This window comes from Sporothrix brasiliensis (genome assembly GCF_000820605.1).
Source record: "Sporothrix brasiliensis 5110 chromosome Unknown Cont17, whole genome shotgun sequence".
NCBI classification, from domain to species: Eukaryota; Fungi; Ascomycota; class Sordariomycetes; order Ophiostomatales; family Ophiostomataceae; genus Sporothrix; species Sporothrix brasiliensis.
This window is the reverse complement of record NW_024467136.1, coordinates 1,584,479-1,604,773: the sequence shown is the minus strand read 5'-3', so window position 1 is coordinate 1,604,773 and position 20,295 is coordinate 1,584,479. Positions and strand designations below refer to the sequence as shown.

Here is a 20,295-nt window from a genome sequence, read left to right as displayed (position 1 = left end):
TTATGAAGCGGGATATTGAACAGGATGGCCAGAGACGGTAGGCTACGACGTAGAGTCGTATGATGGTCAATGCAAACCGGCTGAACGCAAACAAGCAAAAGAGTGGAATAAGTACGGAGTTGGAATGACTGCCGATTCCCGTTTCTGTTGAGTCGAAACGACAAAAAAACACGACAGAAGTGGGCAAATCTGACAACCGGAGAAGGTCGAATAAGAACCTATCAGCGTTCCTTGGAAGTTGAGGCACGGCCAATGTCTGAGTTGTAATCCTGGTTTGGGAAAACCGGAGGATGCACTTGATAAGTCAGTTTTTGGGACAGGCCATAAAGGATGGAATTAAAACAGTCATGACAAAGAGTGTACGGAGTACACAAACGGTAAATTGGAGGACGTAAACAACAGAGAATACAGAGAAAACAGTGAACAACTGAAGCAGAGAACGCAAAGAAACCCGGGAAGACGGAAAGTGGAAACGTCATTAAGACAGTTTTCTTGTGTCCCTGTAACGTAACCCGCCGTGGCGGTAAGTTGCTGCGTTTGCAATGAAAATACGAAATAACTGACAAGATAAAACGACACCCGTAAAGTGTCACTTTCACCACTGTGTGACAGACGCGGCTTGTCTTCTGTACTTTTTTGAGTATCTGTAAGTTGTGTTCCTGTCTGTTGTACGCAACACTCTGTGCTGGTGTCGTCTGGGTCTTGTCTCTTGCGTATGTTTTGTCTCTCGGTTTGTCGGGTAGGAATGGGCTGGGATTCTGGTGGCACACAGAGACAATTTGTTTTACCAGGTTGTTTGGCTGTGATCGACAAGTAACAAATATTACACGTCGTTTTTGAGAGGGGGGTCACTGGAGGCCGGGCGATGGCGAGAAAACAAGACGAGAGAGCAGGCAAAAACGAAAAGAGAAAGAGGAGAAAGGGAAGAGAAGAAAAGGGGCCAAAGGATGTGGTGAGTGGTGAAGAAGACGACTGAGAGGGGCGAGGGCAAAATGACGAGCGAGGGTTGATAGAAATGGCGACGAGAGGATCAAATAAAGGGGAGGAAGGACAAGAAACAAACTGGTGGGGGGGGGGGGGGGGGGGGGATGGAGCACAAATGGACTGTCAAAGGCTGACACCAGTGCACCGGGCACGCCAGAACGGAATACGACTCTACGCCTGGCTCAAGTTCCCCTCCTTTGGACCACGGAGCCGAAGAAAAAGAAGAAGAACGGGAGAAAAGAGCCAAACAGATGGTGGAGAAGGTTTGTGGCAGGAAGCGCGTAAGATACCGTGCGGCGGAGAAGAGAAAAGGGGCAGTGGGCAAAGAAAGGACCTTGGATTTTGCACGCAAAAGTGGAAACAAGCAGAAAATGTGACAGCAAGCGGTTCTGAGGACGGGAGAGCAGGGGGAGGAGACGGGTGGGAAATAGATTGGGGCAGCCTGAAAACGAGAGCGTTCCAGTTGTCTGGTTTGACTTGTTGCACAAAAAGTTGTTCTGGAAAGACGGACGGAGGTGCAGACGACTGCCTTTTTGAAGCATCGGCTGACAGACAGCAAGACAAAATATACATGAGGTGAAGTGGATGAGCAGACAGCACAGCTTCAGCTGGTATTCGCAGCAGTTTTGCTTTGATAATTCCCCCTTTCCTCTGTTGTAGCAAGAACTCAGCTACTGGGCGTAGGTTTTTTTCCCTTTCTTTATTTCGTTAAAAACATTGCGTTTCAAGCCACTCAAACCGCTCGTTAGGGTCAGGGTGCACGAGGACCGCGCTTGTTCTCTACTTTGTTTCCATTGTTTGGGACAGGGTTGCACAAACAAGACACCCTCCCCCCCCTCTGACAACGCACTCAGACCTACCAGAATACCGAGTACAAAGAAACTAAGAAAACAATGGGCACTGCGGATGTGCTGCCCCAACATGGACAAAAGACCAGTGTGATCCGACAGACAATAGGAACACGACACATCCATACGCAGAATGAAAACTAGGATGGAGCTTGACATAAAGCCGCATCCGATATACGAAAATCACGTCTACCTACGTGTTCGTTTATGCGAAGTGAAAGCGTTGAGAACATTCTTTCAGGGCATACAACATACCCCAAGCACGAAGCGTAAGTGGGGCCTTCATTGGAAACAATCGAGACATGTACGTCGGGAAGAATCCCATTGTGGGAGAAAATGGTGCCGCGGATACCGTAGTGTAGGGCAGCGGCCCGATAGAGACCAGACCCGGGAAGAGAAGAGCGAGCGGCGGAGCTAGCTTGGGTACAGGACGGAAGGATTGAGAACAAAGAAAGAAGTAAAGAAGGAAGACGAAGGAAAGGAGGGCGGAAAGGAAACAAGGAAATAGGACGAGGGGCTGAAAAGATTGAAGGGAACAGTCGCAGCAAGTGGACAGGAAAGGATGAAAATGCAAGGAACGTCACACAGAGTACTCCAAACGGTAAGGACGTGTCTGCTGTTGTATTTATCTTTCCAAAAGAAGAAAGGACCATTCTTGGGGCGAGACCTGTGCTTGCAAATACAGCGTTGCATGGGCGAGTAGGGTGGTAATATACGCCGGTCAGGTCACATACCTGGACGCATAGTTGTGCGTACGCAGGTGACAGGCAGGGGCATGATAAATCAGAAGCGAACTCGTCACGATACTACCTCGTACCCCCACTGTATTTACTTGTTCTCGTCCAAAAGTGGGATAATCTGCGGGTGATGGACGAGAGGATGTGCAGAGTCGGTGGGGAAAGACGACGGGACTGGTCGAGGCAAAGCTCTGGGCACAGAACGAGAAGAGAAAGAAGGCAGGAAAGGAACTCAAAATATAAATCACAATTACCGAAAAGTAAAATAAAAAAATAGAAGAGAGAAGGCCGCACCCGATGCAATATATAGCGTTGGTGATGAGTTTTCAAAACGAGTTTATATCACACATGAACGAGGCGACGTCGGATGCAGGACGTTGGCTATTGGCAGGAAACGACATTCTTCAGTGGCGCACAGACGACAAAAATGGAGGAACGTACGCCGCAGTCGCTCTCCGTACCTCCGTACGTTCGAAGACGAGCAAAACGCGCCAGCCGCAAAAGAAGAAAACTACGTCGTAACGATTGTGCAGAGTGTCAAAAGTGCAAAAAGTGCAAAACTGCCGCACAAAAGAGGTTGCTAAAACGAGCAGACAAGGAAAAAGAAAGCAAAAGCGGCCGGGAGTCGTCACTTTCAGACAAATGCTGCCTGCCGGACGAGAAACACCTGCCATTGCTGTACGGGTGCCCAATACGGAAGCTATGAGACATACTGTAAAATCCTAAAGATGGCGTTCATTGGCTCGGAAGAGAGCCTGCGTCGTGGTGGTGCTTGCAGCCAACCGGTCGAAAATACTAAACAGGAATGGCAGGCAAGGTCGCATCTCGACAGTGGATGCTTCGTCTGGAAGATGTGGCCGAAGGAGAAGACGGCAGGAAACGGATGTCAAGGCCAGCGCCAACGCGAAATGTGACAGGCCGCCCCCCAAAAAATGGTGAAAAAGACGCACAGGTGGTGGCTTGGTGGCAGCTGTTGGAAGCGGCCGCCCTCTCTCGGACACGATTTGCAAGCAAATGAGATTATGCACGAGGAAAAGCAGGGCATGAAGCGAGCGAATAAGGTGAGAGCTGGGGCCGAGGAGGGTGCCGAGCCAAGAGCACAGACGAATGAGGCAAGGGGACGTGGTGAGGAGACAGGAAAAAGAAAAGAAAGTTTGGACAAAAGAGCATGACCAGCCCTGTCCATTTCAGTAGCTCTTTCAGCTCAACCAACGGGACCAGTAGGCGCTCGTATTCTGGCAGCCTTTTTGTGATCCTGGTGCGGTAATACTCCGTCCGGTGTTCATACAGATGGATGGCCTTATGTTCTCGAACCAGCAGGAAAAGCAAAAGAGACAGAAACCAGCCGACCGAGCCGACATGCTCGTAAAACAGCAGCGGCCAAAAAACCCTCCGTTGCCGTTCCCTTGCCCAGACTGACTGCTCCGATATGGCACTTGGGGGCCGTTCCGCATGGCGAAGCAATCCGGGCGTCATTTCTGTCACTGTCGCAATTCCACTTGAAATGCACACTTCTGCTGGCGTTGTGATGATGCCAAGGTGAAGTCCATGTGGTCTCTACTGATCTGCTTTGTTGATACGATTCTATTCTTTGTCGTTGTTTTGTTGACTTGGCTAATTTTGAGTTCGTATATGGTCGTTGTCGGTAAATTTTGTTCGCTCGTCGTTTCTTATTTTCTCCCTTCTCCTCCTCTTCTCCTATCCTCTTCCTCTAAATATTTCAGCTCGCCGAACTCTACCAGCTGGTGCAACCCCGGACAACCGCCAGAATAAAAGTGCAAAGGGGCGAGAATGTGATGTGTCACAAGAAAATGAAGCGGTATAACCGAAAACTGAAGAAGTCAGCCTCCCCACGTAGCAAGACTCCTCCCAACTGCGGGATGTGCTCCCTGCTCCCTGCTCCCTGCTCCCTGCTCCCTGCTCCCATGCTCCTACAGTCCCATTTACAACTGCTGTCGCTACGCGTAAACAGTTCCCTGATGCCACAGTCTTTACGACGCACATTCTTCACCCCGTTTTCCATTTTCAGTTTTCACGCTCCTCCGGACAGGACATCTCTCAACAGTCCTCCACTTTTTGCCGGCCGCGTATCACCTTCCCGTGCTCCGCGCTTCAATGTGCATCCGCAGTCTGTTTGCGTCGTGCTGTTGTCACGGTCGTCGCCCCCTTTTTGCCCCGTCTCGGCCGTTCCATTCTGGCAATTATGGCGGCATCTTTTAGTCGCCGCCGTTTCGTTTCTGTTGTCTAAAACCGCATCTCCATCTACATCATCCTGGTCGCACCGCTTTCTCTCGTCCTGCGCCTCTCCAACTCCTCCAATGCTCGTTTGCGCCCACTTTGTCATCGTCGCACGCACTCTATTCCTCCGACTCCCTGGGTCGTTCTTGTCCTACGTTTCCTCTTCTTCTTGCCTCTTTCCCTCTGTTCGTCTCTCTGTTCCTTGACTCTCCCATCGTTCTCACTCTCTCAATCAATCCGACTTCCGATCTTCTTTCTCTCTCCCTCTCTCTTATCTACTCGCGCGCCCCTTCTCCCCGGTCTGTATTCTCTTATTATCTTTCCTCCGCCCACTCCTTTTTCTTGTTTCCTGTCACTTCCCCCGTTTCTTTCTTCTCCGGCTCTTGATATTCTTTACAACGTATCACTCTGTACAAATCCACGGTGTGATACCCCCCGTGCACTTTCTTTTATTTTCGGTCGGCCATCCTACATCTCGCTTAAGCACCTCTTCCCTTCCACTTTAATCCCCTTTCTTGGTGTTCCCGTCGCTTCAATCTTCGGAACAGGTTTTGGACGACTTTGTGGTTCTTTGCGTCTTCTTTTTCTCGGCGGGATAGGACAAAACAAAGCCAAAAGAAACCATAAGAGTTCGCTTCAATTCAACTCAGCCAGCAAGGGCGTACACTTACCCTTATTGCTCCTTCCCAATGGCCTCTCCGCCGCCGGCCGGCGCGGTGCCTCCCGTCTTCGACGACGACACTGTCGCTGCTAACATCCACCCGGACGACCACGACGATCCTATTGTGAGTATGCATTCTCTCTGTCTCTGTCTCTATTCCAAGCGAAGCCATAGGACCACAACCCTCTACGAAAATGGGCCCTGCGGGCGAACAGGGCGAAATGGTCGAAATGGGCGGTCGTGCAGAGCAAGCAAAAAGGATCCGCTTCTTTTCTTCGCTTCTGGCGCACTGCCGCTCGCTTACCGGTACCATTTCTCGGTGTGTCCCTCTGTCGCTTCGGTGTCTCCTTTTTCGCTTTTCGCGTTCGCCCCACGACCCTGCGTGCTGGCCGGCTGCTCGCGTTTACGAGTTGCCCTCTTTGACAGCCACCGCCTTTTTATTTTGACTGCGGTCTGTCGCCTCGCTTAGCTGTTGTTGAACATTACCAGAACTAATCTGTGACATCTCCCTCTCAGGTGGCGGACATGGACGAGGACGGCGACTCTGCAATCGATGTGGTATGTCTTTGTGATTTCCTTGCCTCCTTCCTTGCTACTTCTTTCTGCAGCGCCAATTTAGCGTGGAGGGCCGGTCCGTAGTGGCTACGAATTAGCGCCCCCCCCCCCCCGCGCTGTCAGACATACATTCAGTGCCCACGCTCCACTATCCACCATCTCCACCAAGGGACCAAGCGATCATCGAGCTTTCCACTAACATCACCGCCACCAGCCATTCCGCGAATCTCTGACCTCTCTCCGGTCCAGTATCCTGGCCTACCAGCAGGAAAATGGCCGTACCTATCACGCCATGAGTGCAGGAAGTAGGGACTATCTCCTCAACAGCACGACTGGACAACCATTGAGAAGAGCATCATCACTAACTGTCCGTAGAATATTTCCTTCCAAATGACGAGGTAGGCGCGAGTTGTCATTAGATATTTTTTTTCTTTCTGAAGTGACTTGTTCTCGAACAAAGAAGCCTCTGAAATTGTTTGGCCAATTGGCACAGGCAGAGACATAAAAAGCGGCAAACACAGCTACGAGAATCGTTCGAAACTAGTGCTGACAACAGTTCACCCACTCCAGGCAGAAATCGAACGTCTGGGTAAGGTTTTATCCCCATACTTGCTATAGGATGTCATCCACTCGCCGCTTCTAACAATAATAGACCTTCAACACCATGTTCTCACACTCACAATCGAGGGCAACCACTGCCTGTGTCCCAAGAACAAGGGTGCTCGGCGTGTCCTGGACTTGGGCACAGGCACAGGCATTTGGGCCATGGAATACGGTACGTCCTGCCGTCTCGGAAAGCGGAAATTGCAATTCATGGTTTCCAAGAATCCTGAGCCCTACTAACCAGTACAGCCGACGCTCACCCTGACGCCGAAGTCATTGGTGTGGACTTGAGTCCAGTGCAGCCAGAATTGTAAGCCAGCACGCCCGTTCCTGTCATCGTCCCCGAAGATAATACACAGCTAACCATCATCCAGCGTGCCGCCAAACTGCTACTTTGAAATCGACGACCTCGAACGGGAATGGACCTGGGACCGTCCCTTTGACTTTATCTTTGCCCGCATGATGGCCGGTTCCTTTACGGACAACGGCGCCGTCGTGCAAAAGGCCTACGAACAACTCGAGCCGGGCGGCTACTACGAGGCCCAGGACATGGCCCTACCCCTCGGCTGCGACGACGGCACCCTCAAAAAGGACTCCGACCTCTGGATCTGGATGGGGCTCGTCATCGAGTCCATGGAGAAGCTCGGCCGCCCCGTGGTCTCCGCCCAGCAGTGGAAGCCCCTCATGGAGCAGTGCGGCTTCGAGGACGTCACCCAGACCATATACAAGTGGCCCATCAACCGCTGGCCGCGCGACAAGAAGTACAAGGACCTGGGCATGTGGAGCCTCGCCAACATGGACTCGGCCCTCGAGCCCAGCTCGCTCGCGCCGCTGACCCGTGCTCTCGGCTGGTCCCGCGAAGAGGTTCTTGTTCTTGTCAGCAAGGCCCGGAAAGTCCTGCGCGACACCAGCGTCCACGCCTACTGGCCAATGTACGTTCCTTTTGTGGTTTTGTGGTCCTCGCATTCTTTCTTTCAGTCCTCGCTGCGCTCGCATTCTTTCTTTCAGTCCTCGCTGCACTCGCATTCTTTCTTTCGGTCCTCGCTGCGCTCGCTTTCTTTCCTCACTCACTCCGCTAACATGCTAGCTACGTTGTCTACGGCCGCAAACCGCTCAACGCGCCTGCCGCTCAGCCCACCGACGCCACCGTATCGCTCCCCGAGGCCAGCTCACCGCAACCGGAGCCCGAAGCCCTACCCGCCTCCCTGCCCGCTGAGACGCCTGCGCCTGCACCCGCACCTGCACCGGTACCTGTGGCTGCACCAGTCGTCCAGTCTGCTGCCGCACCGGCTGTTATAGAGGCACCAGCCGCAGACGTGGTAGAAGCTGCACAAGTCGCAGAAGCGGTAGCACCAGCACCAGCACCAGCACCAGCAGCACCAGCACCAGCAGCAACGCAAGGACAAGCAACCGAAGAAGCAACATCAACAGCAACCGCAACCGCAACCGCAACCGCAACGGCGACAGCTGCAGAACCCTCTGGCACTCCTCCAAACGAGGAAGACGAAGTCGTGCCCGCACCACAAGCAGCATCGTAATCCACCTGGCGGAGACTGTGCCGCCAGGCAGTCGGTGACAGGGATATACTTTGTATGTGCTCTGTTGGCCATGCAGTCTGTGAAGGTTAGGGGTTGGGTAATAAATAAACATATGGGCCATGCCATGCAGACCCAACGAGGATAGAAATGGGCTTCCTGGATTCTAGTGTCGCAATATACGTCGCTTTCTTTTCTTGCCGTCGATTCATTCTGCAAATACCGACTATGTATGTTGTGCGTTGTATCGTATCTTACACATTGCGCAATCCACTCAGCATACAAGCACACTTTAATATGGGTCAGTCGCTGCCGGCCACGGCAGGCGTATTCCTCGTACTTCCCCTCTCGCCCTACGGAGTCAGTGACGCAAGATCAATCAGCCGTCACGAATCTTGCCGGTGGACACCTTCCTCTGCGGGCAGGCGCTGTGGAGACAGTGGACACCTCTTTGCCCTCCAGCGATAACAGCTTGATACTCCGCAGCTATCAGCCAGTGAGCTTCCCAGCCTGACGATTGCGACCCCTGGAGGCTTAGGCGGGATTGGCGGTTTTAGCGTCCGCGCCCTCCCTCACCCGCCCACACGACACAGCTACGGCACGCAATATCCCCAATCCGGGCGTTGCTCTGGTGCCGTACCTGGCAGAAAACAGGGGCAGCAGGTGCCGACAGGCCAAAGATAAGAGCTCCTTCTGCCGCCCCGTCTTCACCTCCGCTTTCGCTTCTTTCCTCACTCTCTCAGCCCTTCCTCCCAACTGAACAATTCTCCTATGATCAACCTCTCCCGCCTGACTTAGATTCAGCATTCCTCCACTCTCGCCACCCTCGCACATCCACAACGATGGCCCGCCGCGAAGCTCCGACCGAGATCCCGCTGCGCTACAACACACTGCGCCATGCGACTTCACACCGCGAGCGGCTCAACCAACGCTTTGCCTCGGGCTCGTATTCTACCTTGAACGCGGCCATGGCGTCGCCTTCTGGTTCTTCGTCGTCGGCTTCCTCGACACCCGCATCCTCCCCGCCACTCGCTGCCGCCACGCCTGCCACCCGCTCGATCGAGTCGCAGTGCTATATCCAGAGCGGCATGGCCGACGGCACCCCCGCCGAGAACACCATCTGCATTTCCTGCGCCCGCAGTCTGCACGACGTCGACGTCAGCACCTGCCGTCTGGCACAGAACAGCGAGACGCCCTGTGTGATTTGCGCGTGGAAGCGCGGCGACGCTGCGGCCTTCACCAAGCCGTTCTTGCGTTTCATCACCGAGAACCCGACCGTCTTCCACGCCGTGGGCTACTTTGAAAAGCAGCTGGCCGACGCTGGCTTCGTCAAACTGTCCGCGCGCGACGACTGGTCCGGCACGATCCAGCCCGGCGGTAAATACTATGTGACGCGCAACGGCAGCGCGCTGATTGCCTTTACCGTCGGCGGCACCTATGTGCCTGGCAACGGCGTGGCCATTGTGGCGGGCCACATTGACGCGCTGACGGCGCGGCTCAAGCCGGTGAGCAGCAAGCCGACCAAGGTCGGGTACCAGCAGCTGGGCGTGGCGCCGTATGCGGGCGCGCTCAACGCGACGTGGTGGGACCGCGACCTGGCCATTGGCGGCCGCGTGGTGGTGCGCGACCCGTCCACGTCCAAGGTCAGCACGCGGCTGGTCAAGCTGGGGTGGCCGATTGCCAAGATTGCGACGCTGGCGCCGCATTTCGGCGTGTCCATGACGGGCAGCGGCAACAAGGAGACGCAGATGGTGCCGATTATCGGGCTGGAAGACACTGATGGCGCTGGCGGTGCTGGCGAGGCGATTGCGGGGGCCAACGCCTTCCTGGCGCAGCAGCCACCCAAGCTGGTCAAGCTGATTGCGGCCGAGCTGGGCATTGACGACTACAGCCTGATCCTGAACTGGGAGCTGGAGCTGTACGACCATCAGCCGGCGACGGTGCTGGGCGTGGACCGCGACCTGATCTCGGCGGGCCGCATCGACGACAAGATCTGCTCGTGGGCGGCGCTGGTGGCGCTGCTGCGCGCCCAGGACAACGACGACGCGGGCGTGATCCGCCTGGCCGCCCTCTTTGACGACGAGGAGATTGGCAGCCTGCTGCGCCAGGGCGCCTGGGGCAACTTCTTGCCGGTTACAATTGAGCGGGCCGTCGAGTCGCTGGCCACGAACAAGAACGCCGGCAGTGGTGCGGGCGCTGGTGCGGCGGCACTGGGCCCCGGCCTCGTCGCGCGCACCTACGCCGCCTCCTTCATCGTGTCCGCCGACGTCACCCACGCTGTCCACCCCAACTTTGTCAGCAACTACCTCGACGACCACCAGCCGCAGCTCAACGTCGGCATCACCGTCGCCTACGACTCCAACGGCCACATGACCACCGACAGCGTCTCCACGGCCATCCTCACCCGCGTCGCCGAGCTCAGCGGCAACACGCTCCAGCGCTTCATGATCCGCAACGACTCCCGCAGCGGCGGCACCATTGGCCCCGAGCTGAGCAGCATGATCGGCGTGCGCAGCATCGACGCCGGCATCCCGCAGCTCAGCATGCACAGCATCCGCGCGACAACGGGCGCGCTGGACCCGGGCCTGGGCGTGAAGCTGTTTCAGAGCTTCTTTGAGCTCTACGAGAAGGTGGACGCCGAGTGGCAGGAGTAGGCGGCGAGGGGGCAGCAAAGGAAAGAATTAACGAAGAGTGCCATTTGAGAGCCTGTACATAGTGTAGAGTATGGGGTGATGATGTTAAGAATTAGTTTAGAACAGGGCCATTCCCTAATATATTCATCTTACAGCTTTAATGAGACCTGCGAAAGCTTGTTACCGGCCACGGCCCTTCAGTGTTGTGACTGCACCTTACCTGGGGTTCGCTAGTACTTCTGCGGGGATCACGGTGTAAGAGACAAGCGACAAGAAAGACATTTCGCGTGAGATGGTGATGAGTCGTATCGTGTGGATGTTGTCTTCCGTTAAACCACTGTTTCTGTTAACTTTACGTGTTTTTTGGTTCTTCCGCTTCCTCCCGTCTTTGTTGCCTGCGCCACACAAAGTCCAGCTACTGTGTGCGCTCAGACGATCTGGGCTCCCTTTGCTCCTTCCCACGTAGTGCCGACCTTTGTTTGACGTCAGATCGTGGCAGGAGCTCTTCTACGGCTCTCCTTTGTTCCTTCCCCTCGCGTTCCAAGGACGTTGTGAGGACTACTCGCTTTGTCTTGCCACTTTAATTGCGCTTCATATCCAAACCATCATCACCACTTCCATGGACTGAATCGACCTCTCCCGTCTCTCCCACCAGTCGCTCTCCTGGCCCACAATGAAGTTCTTCGCATTCGCATCTGCCGCGACGGCGTTTGTCATCCCCGACGCCAGCATCGTCAGCCAGCTGATCCTGGCCGGCAACAAGGCATCGTCTGCCGTAGAGACATTCCACAATGCCGTCGACGCCATCGCGTCTGGTGTCCATGCGGTCGGCGATTGGCTGCGGGACGGCATTGTCGACCAAAGCAAGAATTCCAATCTGACGCTCTACCAGCTGATTGCAAGCTCCAATGTCACCAGCAACTTCACGGCCCTCGTCAACGAGTTTCCCGATGTCGTGGCCGTCCTAAACGCGACGGCTGCTGCCAATAGCCTCAACCACACCCTGTTCGTGCCCGTCGACACGGCTTTTGCAGCGCTACCTGGCGGCGGCCTCGCGGAAGATATGCCCACGGGTGACCGCGAGAGCATCGTCCGCTACCACGTCGGCCTCGGTGGCTTCCGCGACAATGAATTGTTCACCACGAATACGCTGCCCACCCTCCACCATGAGTCTCTGTTGGGCGGCGCACCCCAGAGGCTGCGCGTGCGCTTCGAGAACAAAATCGGCGTGCTCGTCAACTTTGCCGCGCGCATCATCGCTCCCAACATTGTGGCGGCCAACGGCGTCCTTCATGGGCTCGACGCCGTGCTCGTGCCGCCCTCGTTTGTCGGCCGGCAGCTGTCGCTGGTGCCCGACCACTACAGCACGCTGCTGCATGCCATGCAGGCGAGCAACTTCACGCAGTACATCCACGGCCTGACCAACCTCAACGGGTCCACGGTGCTGGCGCCATCCAACGAGGCCTTCCGGCGGCTGGGCCCCCAGCTGAACGGGTTTTTGTTCCACACCCCCCGTGGCCTCAAGTACCTGCACGCGCTGCTGCGCTACCAGACGGTGCCCAATGCGACGGTCTACTCGGACGCCTTTTACGGGTCGCCGGCGCTGGTCCCACCTGTGCCTGCTTCTGCGGTCGGTGCGGACGGCACCCGCGGCCCCGTAGAGCGCATCCACTACCAGCTGCCGACGCTTCTCGGCAATGCCACTCTATCCATCGACATCATGTCCGTCCCCGGCTCTTCGGTCATGGTCATCAACAAAAATGCTCGCGTCTCCGTCCAAGATGGAGTGGCCAAGAACGGCGTCATCCAGGAGCTCGAGCGTGTTGTCTTCCCGCCGTCGCCTTCCGGCATCCGTGGCAACCCGTCAGTCGACCCGCCGGTGAAAACAGTGGCCGATGTAGTGGCACGGTTGGGCCCATACGTGGATGACGACGGTGACGGCAGCGATCCGACTGGGGAGCTGTAAATGGGGCCCTGTAACATATGTGCGTGTAATCAAATACAACTTGAAAGAAACTGGGGGGGGGGGGGGGGCTTAGTTTATGGTTTTAAGAAACCAACAAAAGCGGTCTGGTCTTCGGTTGTTTGGGTCTTAATTTGACATCATTTGTTCTCATTATCTCGTTGTCGTCATATTTATGACCGCCATCAGCCAAACGTGCTCCACACGTCATGCATAAATGACAACGCAAGTGTATTGGCTTTGGCGTCGCCCACCGGCACCAACTGAGTAGCAAAAAAGGCCGCACGCTTCTTCTCTCTGTTGACAGCCCACAGCACGTTGGGCATGCCTTCCCAAGTGACTGTGCCTGGTGGCATCGACGAGACAGGTAACGCCTCGTCCCCGACGACCAACCCTCCGGCGCTCCAGTTTACGGCCAGCGCTGCGCCGTCGTGCCCAGATGCCTTGCCCGTAACAAAGCCATAGTTGTCAGAGTCGTTACGCAACTCCGACAGGGAAGCACTTCCAACCAGAAACTGTCCCGTCAGTAACAGGTCGTAGTGCTCCTTCGTCTTGAGGAGCACCGGCGACGACGACAAAAGCGCACTCAGCAGGGCCCCTACGTCCGACATGCTGCACGTCAGGCCCTGCGAGAAATCGTCTGCCTCTACCAGGATGGACATGCCGTCGGTGTCCGTCTTTCGCTCCACCATCCTCAGCCGCCGCTGCCACACATCGTCCACCTGCCGGGGCGCATACGACGACGACGCCATGCCCAGCGGGTCAAAAATGCTGGCTTGCACATGCGCCAGAAACGAGGCCGACCGTGACGCGCGCGTCACCAGAAGCTGCGTCCAGTGGATGCTGTAGCCGTACGCAAAGCCCTCGCCGGGGTGGAACAGCAGCGGGATCGCGAACCGCTGGGCGATGGCATGGGCCGAGTCGTCGACGAGGCCGGCCATGACCTGGTCGGCTGTGCCTGCGCCAAACCGCTTGTCAACCGTTTCATGGTCCGCCAGGCCGCTGGTGTGCAGTAGCAGGTGGCGCAGCGTGATGGGACGGCACGGCGCTCGCATCTGCGGTGTCGGTGTCTGTCCATCATTGTCCATCCCTGCAAGGACATTGCACACCCGCAGCTCTGGCAGGTGGTCATCCACTGGCGCATCGAGTGCCAACAGCCCACGCTCCACGAGCTGCAACGCCGCAATGTGCGTTACGATCTTGCCGGCCGAGCCGAGCGTCACGGTGCTGTCGGCATCGAGCAGAGGCGCGTCGTCGTTGATGATGTCGCTGAGCCACTGCCGACCGGCCGCGTGGCGGTACAGAACTTGGCCCTTGTCGTCGACCACCATCGCCAAGGCCCCGAGAAGGTCGCGTGCTGGTACTGCAGCGTCCGTGGCCTGGGCCAGTCGGCTCTCAAAGTTGTCCATGGCGGCGATAAAACGATATAGAACGATTAAGGCGACCGGGTGTTGTTGGACCTCGTAGCTGGCTGTTTACTTTTGTGCCGTCAGCAAAACGCCAGCGCTACTGTCGGCGTCAACAGCCGACAAATTTATGACAACAGAACAATAACAAAAACCAAAAAGGCAATATACCACTTAAGCAGTGACGTCGTCCCGCTATTGCGTCAGCCCTCTCGTATCGCATTGAGAGATACGGGGACATAAGGAGACACGAACCTCTGAAACGCGTACGGAGTATTACTGGGCATTCTGGCTAATCTACATTGCCTATGCTGGTTTAAGCAGGTCAGAAACGAGGGGCAGACCTGCCATGGCCTCTCCTGTGAGATATCTCAAAGCCGCAACCTTCTGCTTCTGCCTGATGCGCGATCCTGCTGCTATTTACAGCATCCTGGGCATTCCACGTGTAAACCACTGCGACTGGATATTTGCGCCATATTACAGACGACCAGAGCCTATCGTCTATCTTCATCCACAGCCAAATTAACGTGAAACATTGTCTAGGCTGGCATACGTCTCCTTTCTTATGCATCGAAAGCTAGAGTAGGTTCATCCTCACTCATCATGGAGACTGAGCAATAACTTCCAGACAGAGAATAGAGCATAAACCGTACTAGCAATGATGAAAAATTACGCAAAACCATGCAGAATATTTTATTCGCGTAATACATCCTGCGCTCAAGAGACTCGCCGTTGCTATTGTCTGCTGTCGGCCGTTGTTGTTGTTGCTGCGTTGCATTGCCGTTAATAGGCAACTAAATTGCCCGCAGCCTACCAGCCTACAACGTATTACAGCGGTGTCTTTGGGCGGAGACGCCCGCTGCAAGGTCCAGTCGCTCCTGCATCCCCCGCCAGCGCCCGCGCCTGATTGGCCCGCCCTAGCGTGCACGGTTGCCCGTGGTAGCAAGCACTGCCCAATCAGGACTAGCGCTATGCCAGCACAAGGAGACGACAGTGGGCCAAACGGGCGTGCACAAGCAAACGGACCAAAACAGAAGGCGGATGTCGCTCGAACGGGGGGCTCCTTCCCTCTCAACATCGACAACGAACGACCGACGACGACGACGACGCCTGCCGCCCGCCAATCCTCGACAACGGGCAGTTTTGTCGCCGCACCGCCAACAAGTTTCTCGACAACTTGCGACGAGCGACAAACGACAGACGACACACACGACGGGCCCACGACTATACGACCGACGACAGACGACCCGACGACAACACACGGCCAACAAAGACGACAACAAACGACGACAACATCGTCGGCAACAGGGCAGGCAACAACACCCATTCTCAACGACTACAGCTTCAAGAACAGCAAGACAAACATCACGCACGACTAACGCGGCGTCTATCGGAGCCTGTTTGGGAACATCGTCCGCACTTCTGATCCGACACCGCTTTTTCCGGTCCGCACTTGCACAGCTTGACGCCCTTCGCGGACACGGGCCTCACCTTGTCTGCCGAGTCCGCTGTCTAGGGAATAAACATATCGACGAGCACCACGACTTACAACGTTAACACGCCCATCGAGCCACAGCATGGCCGAACCACCTTCGTCCCCTCCCAGCGGGGACACCAGCACCGAAGATGCCCTCTCGTGGTACAAGTCGCAGTACGAACAGCTGGAGCACGAGCTGATTGAGTTCCGCGAGTCCAGTCGCGAGCTCGAGGCCGAGCTGGAAAAGGACCTCGATGCCGCCGACAAGCGCGAGCGGACGCTGCGGGAAAAGGCCGAGGGCCTGCAGTACGAGGTCGACGAGTGGAAGGTACGTACAGCCGCTGGCGTTTGTATCGGACGACACAACTGCGGCCTAGCCAATGCTAACTACCTTCGCCCAGAAAAAATACAAGGAGTCCAAGACCGAGGCCAACGCTGCCCAGAACACGCTCGAAAAAGAAATCACGACCCTGAGAGACACCAACCGCACCCTGCAGCTGCGCCTGCGCGACACGGAGGTGGCCAACGACGACTTTGAGCGCCAGGCCCGCAACACCACCTCCTCCCTCGAGGACCTCGAGTCCAAGTACAACGTCGCCATCGAGCGCGGCGTCCTGCTCGAAGAGGAGATCAAGATGGGCGAGCAGGAGCGCGAGGCCCTGCGCGTCGACGCCCAACGCCTGCGCGAGGAACTGTCCGACCTCAAGATCGAGGCCGAGATCCTCCAGGCCAAGCTGGCCAAACAGCAGGAGCAGCAGCGCGAGGACGAGCGTGTGGCCGAGGAGGAGGCCCTGGCCGAGGCGGCCGAGGTCCGCGCCCGCCACCACCATCTGTCCGCCATCTCCACCGACCTGTCCGTGCTGTCCGTGCCCGAGTCGCCCACCTTTGACCACTCGCCCAACTCCACTGCCAGCTCGCCCCTTATCACCACCCCGCCCGACGCCAAGTCCCTGTCTGCTGCCGGCTCGGTGGCAGACGCACAGGACTTGTCCATGTCATCACCTCCTCTCTCCGACGCCGCCGCCGCCGCCGCCGCCGCCGCTGCTGCTGCTCCTACGGTGTCCAAGCCGCTCCGCAAACAGCAGCCCGCCAAGGCGTCTGCGCCGACCCCACCACTCGGCCGCACACCCGGGCCCATGCGCAAGTCCAGACTGCCCTCGTCCGAATTCAGCGCAGGCGCCACGTCGACCCCGCGGTCCAAAGCCCTGGGCTCTTCCATTTCCTCCGCTTCGGGTGCACGGCCACTCGGCAGTCGCGTGGCCACCGCGTCCGCAGCCACCACCCGGACACCTGCACCACGCACATCCACTGCCGGCACAACGAGCACCGCTGGTCCTAAGACGGGCGCCCGTGCCACATCGCACAAACTGCCCTCGTCCAACTCGCTCTCCCACATCCGCTCCCTCACGGCCCAGATGCAGCGCCTCGAGGCCCGTGTCCAGTCCGCTCGCTCAAAGCTGCCCGCGCCCGTCAGCACCCCGCCACGTGCCTCGCCGCGCTCGCTCGGCATGGGTGCGCCACCTTCCGCCCTACCGTCGACCGTCACGATTCGCTCGCGGAAGCGCACAGTCGGCTCGGCCGCTTCGTCCGTCATTAGCGGCGACGATGCGACCCCGACACCCGCTCACCATGCCTCGCGGCCGGCCAGCAGCAAGCATGTGCCTCGTCTTTCCACCTCCGGCGTCAGCCGTCTGTCCTTTGGGCCCCTGCCCAACCGGGGCGGTGGCGGCTCCAACAACGGCCTCGAGTCCGAGTCGTCCCGGCCCAGCTCGCGCGCCAGCGTCTCCTCCTATGCTCGCCCGGTCAGCCGCAACGCCGACGCCCGCGACATGCCCCCGCCGCGGCCCATGTCGCGGGCGTCTCTGTCGGGTGCCCGTACGCCGCTGGGTCGCCCGCGCAGCTCGCTGGGCAGCAGCTTGCACGGCCACTCGATGAGCATGAGCGTCAGCGGCGGCGCCGTGCAGAGCCTGCCCGAAGACGACGTGGCCAGCGCCGACGGCGAGGCCTTCCGCACGCCCAGCCGGCGCGGCACCTACAGCAAGTACGAGATGGAAGCGGCCCTGAACACCGCGTCTGGCATTCCGGCACCTAGTGGGATCCCGATGCCCGGCAGCCGGCGGCAGAGCGGGGCCAACTCGGCGCTAGGCTTTTCATCGTCTGTATCGAGTCGGCGAGCGAGCATGACCACAAAGTAGTCAGGCGGCGAAGGTTGCATGGGGCTGTGTTGTTTTGCGTTTTCGGGTTCCAACTAGTACTACTTTTTTTATTATCCTCAGAGATACCACCTTTTTTTTTGTTCTGTTCTTGAATCTTTTGTTTTTTTTGTCGGCTGTTCTACTTCATACCAAACATTTGCCATGGTGTTGATGTTTTCTTGTATCCTTTCTTCCGTCGATACATCACGCTTCACGTCTTCCGAACTCCAAACACTCCATTGTCTCCCTCGAAGCAGGACTATCCATAATGCTATATACCATTTTTTCAAACACTCTCTCATTTTTCCTATTTTCATTCGTCGGCGCAGCCTTTGGGCATCCTACACTTTGCCCGATGCATACCACCAGAAGCCCGCTCGCTTCCATGTCTTTTTTTGTCTCTGTCCTCATCTTCTCCTTTACGTAACAAAGACGAAGAAAGACGATACCCACGTTCCGTATCACAACGATGAACATTGTCATGGGTATAGCAAGTGGTGTTTTTATGGAAAGCCTCAGTACACGATGTGCATGTATCTCCTTGTGGCTTTAGATTCTCATATAATACCGTGGCAGGAATTTACACGCAAAAGCCACTTGTGCACAGCCGTTTGTATTTTGAAAATTGTTTGTTACGAAGGGTTAAATTTAACAAAATGCGCGAGCCTGTTATTTAAAAAAAAAAAAAAATGAGTAATACAGAAGTATTACTAAAACAATATACATGTATAAACATGAATGAAAAGACAAATAAATTAAAAAGAAATTTGAAAGAACTAAGAGTAAATTTGAAATAATATGTTGATATGAAATAATTTCTACAATGGCACCTTTGCAAACTCTACTGGCATGACGTCCACCAAATGACTACATACTCAATGCACAACTGGTATAAGTATTTTCACCACAGCAACAAAGGCCTCCGAATGGCGGCCATGTTTGCCATGACCGGCCGAATGGCCATGGCGTACGAAGCAGATCGTAAAAGAAGGGCCGCTAGCCTCCAGCCGTGGAAGAACAAGGTGCTCTACCGCGTCTGGTAACCACTCCGTGGTCACTCTGCGTCTCTGGCAGCAAAAAGGTCTTTTTGAATTTGGCAGGTGCTATTTTTATCAAATATACGGAACCAAGCGGCGGCCCAGATAGAAGAAAACTAAAATAGATACCCGCTACGGCACCATACGGAGCGGCGGGTATTTTCACAAGGCTTGTCCAGACTGTATGCTACATATTAAACTGCTTTTTTTGGTATGCGACATTTCCGCATGTATCTTGACCTTACTGGCCGTTCAAGAAGGACCCAGCGCCCTGTCTCCGTGACGATGGACAGGCATACTAAATAGGAAGAACGGAAGTTCCCCAAATGACCCAATATGAATCTGGATTCCGCTGTACGAGGCTCTGCACAAGACGTGTCCTCTAGATTCCGCCGTCTCAGAGGACTGGTAGTTATGTGGAGGTTCAAGAAAAGCGAAAACAAGAGCACAAAAAGTGTCCACTCATGAACGCTGACTGGCCGAGATTCACGCATGGAATGCCGCCGAGTGAGATAGCTTACGCCATGCTGGTCAGACAATGAGACAAACATACAGTGTAGCGATGAACACGGCGCACGAAAAGCAGACGGACAAGCCGTTGGGGATCTGCGAGCGGTCGGAGGCGTTCGTTTTCGGTGCGCGGAGCGCAGACGCTGTCATCTTCTCGCTTTCTGTTGCTTATCGTGGACCGCATCTCGTCGTGCAAGAAGCGCTGTGCACCAGTCCATAGTCCGTATATCCCTGTCGTGCCCGCCGTGGCGGCTCTGTGTGATTCTGTCATTCTGCCTGTTTTGTCACCGCTTTTCTTTTTCTCGATGTCTGATGCCGTTACCTGTGGATACGTCAACAGCGCTCGGGTGAGCTCTGTTAGTGCAGTTTAGTTTCTTGCCGCCTGGGCCAACGGCGATCGCTCTGTGCCCCCCCCCTAGCTTCAATGGGATCCGTGTGCCAGTAAATTTTTTTATGGCTCCTATCCCCAATTGTTGAGGAAAAAATATGACCAAAAAGCCAACCGATGGTGCAAGGCCAACAACGACAAATAAACCAAAAATATGCCGCGTCAAGGGCAAAAATAAATAAATAAAGAAATCCAAAGACAAACATGCAGGAATGGAGGCAGCTCGGATGGCATTCGCAAATTGACCCCCCCTTCGCCGGCTGGTCTGGTCCCTCCCTGCTTGGAGAAGAGGCCAGAAAACGTCTTTGATCTTACCGCGTTGCTATCTTACCCTTGCCGCGTTGGGCCGTGAATTTTCCCCTTCCCATCTGCCTGTCTCACGTCATTGTCTGTCGGTGGTAGGTGCGACACCCGCGGATTTTAACTGCCCCATCGAGACGGACAAAAGGCGTCGATGCTGATGATTACGCCGTAATACCTGTCCCGTAACGATTCGGATGTTCCATACGACTTACGGCTGTTCGA

At 55.9% G+C, this 20,295-nt stretch overlaps 6 protein-coding genes across 6 annotated transcripts; 5 read left to right on the top strand and 1 right to left on the bottom strand.

Moving 5' to 3' along the window:
• Positions 1–5,496: 5,496 nt before the first annotated feature.
• On the top strand, positions 5,497–8,164 carry SPBR_02345 (methyltransferase domain containing protein; the record flags this gene model as incomplete). Its single annotated transcript, XM_040760648.1, has 7 exons — positions 5,497–5,592; positions 5,985–6,026; positions 6,594–6,612; positions 6,676–6,798; positions 6,876–6,936; positions 7,001–7,558; positions 7,714–8,164. 7 exons carry the CDS (start codon positions 5,497–5,499, stop codon positions 8,162–8,164), a joined length of 1,350 nt encoding a protein of 449 aa, XP_040620474.1.
• Positions 8,165–9,003: 839 nt separating this feature from the next.
• On the top strand, positions 9,004–10,815 carry SPBR_02593 (aminopeptidase I; the record flags this gene model as incomplete). Its single annotated transcript, XM_040760896.1, has 1 exon — positions 9,004–10,815. The coding sequence occupies one exon, from the start codon at positions 9,004–9,006 to the stop codon at positions 10,813–10,815; it is 1,812 nt and encodes a 603-aa protein (XP_040620473.1).
• A 652-nt stretch (positions 10,816–11,467) lies between these two features.
• SPBR_02864 (fasciclin domain family) lies at positions 11,468–12,760 on the top strand (the record flags this gene model as incomplete). Its single annotated transcript, XM_040761167.1, has 1 exon — positions 11,468–12,760. The coding sequence occupies one exon, from the start codon at positions 11,468–11,470 to the stop codon at positions 12,758–12,760; it is 1,293 nt and encodes a 430-aa protein (XP_040620472.1).
• A 182-nt stretch (positions 12,761–12,942) lies between these two features.
• Positions 12,943–14,166, bottom strand: SPBR_02900 (beta-lactamase family protein; the record flags this gene model as incomplete). The annotated part of the gene is made up of 1 exon (XM_040761203.1): positions 12,943–14,166. One exon carries the CDS (start codon positions 14,164–14,166, stop codon positions 12,943–12,945), a length of 1,224 nt encoding a protein of 407 aa, XP_040620471.1.
• Positions 14,167–15,134: 968 nt separating this feature from the next.
• Positions 15,135–15,542, top strand: SPBR_03342 (uncharacterized protein; the record flags this gene model as incomplete). The annotated part of the gene is made up of 1 exon (XM_040761644.1): positions 15,135–15,542. The coding sequence occupies one exon, from the start codon at positions 15,135–15,137 to the stop codon at positions 15,540–15,542; it is 408 nt and encodes a 135-aa protein (XP_040620470.1).
• A 198-nt stretch (positions 15,543–15,740) lies between these two features.
• On the top strand, positions 15,741–17,835 carry SPBR_02476 (nuclear distribution protein; the record flags this gene model as incomplete). The annotated part of the gene is made up of 2 exons (XM_040760779.1): positions 15,741–15,968; positions 16,042–17,835. The coding sequence occupies 2 exons, from the start codon at positions 15,741–15,743 to the stop codon at positions 17,833–17,835; spliced, it is 2,022 nt and encodes a 673-aa protein (XP_040620469.1).
• Between the last annotated feature and the right edge of the window lie 2,460 nt (positions 17,836–20,295).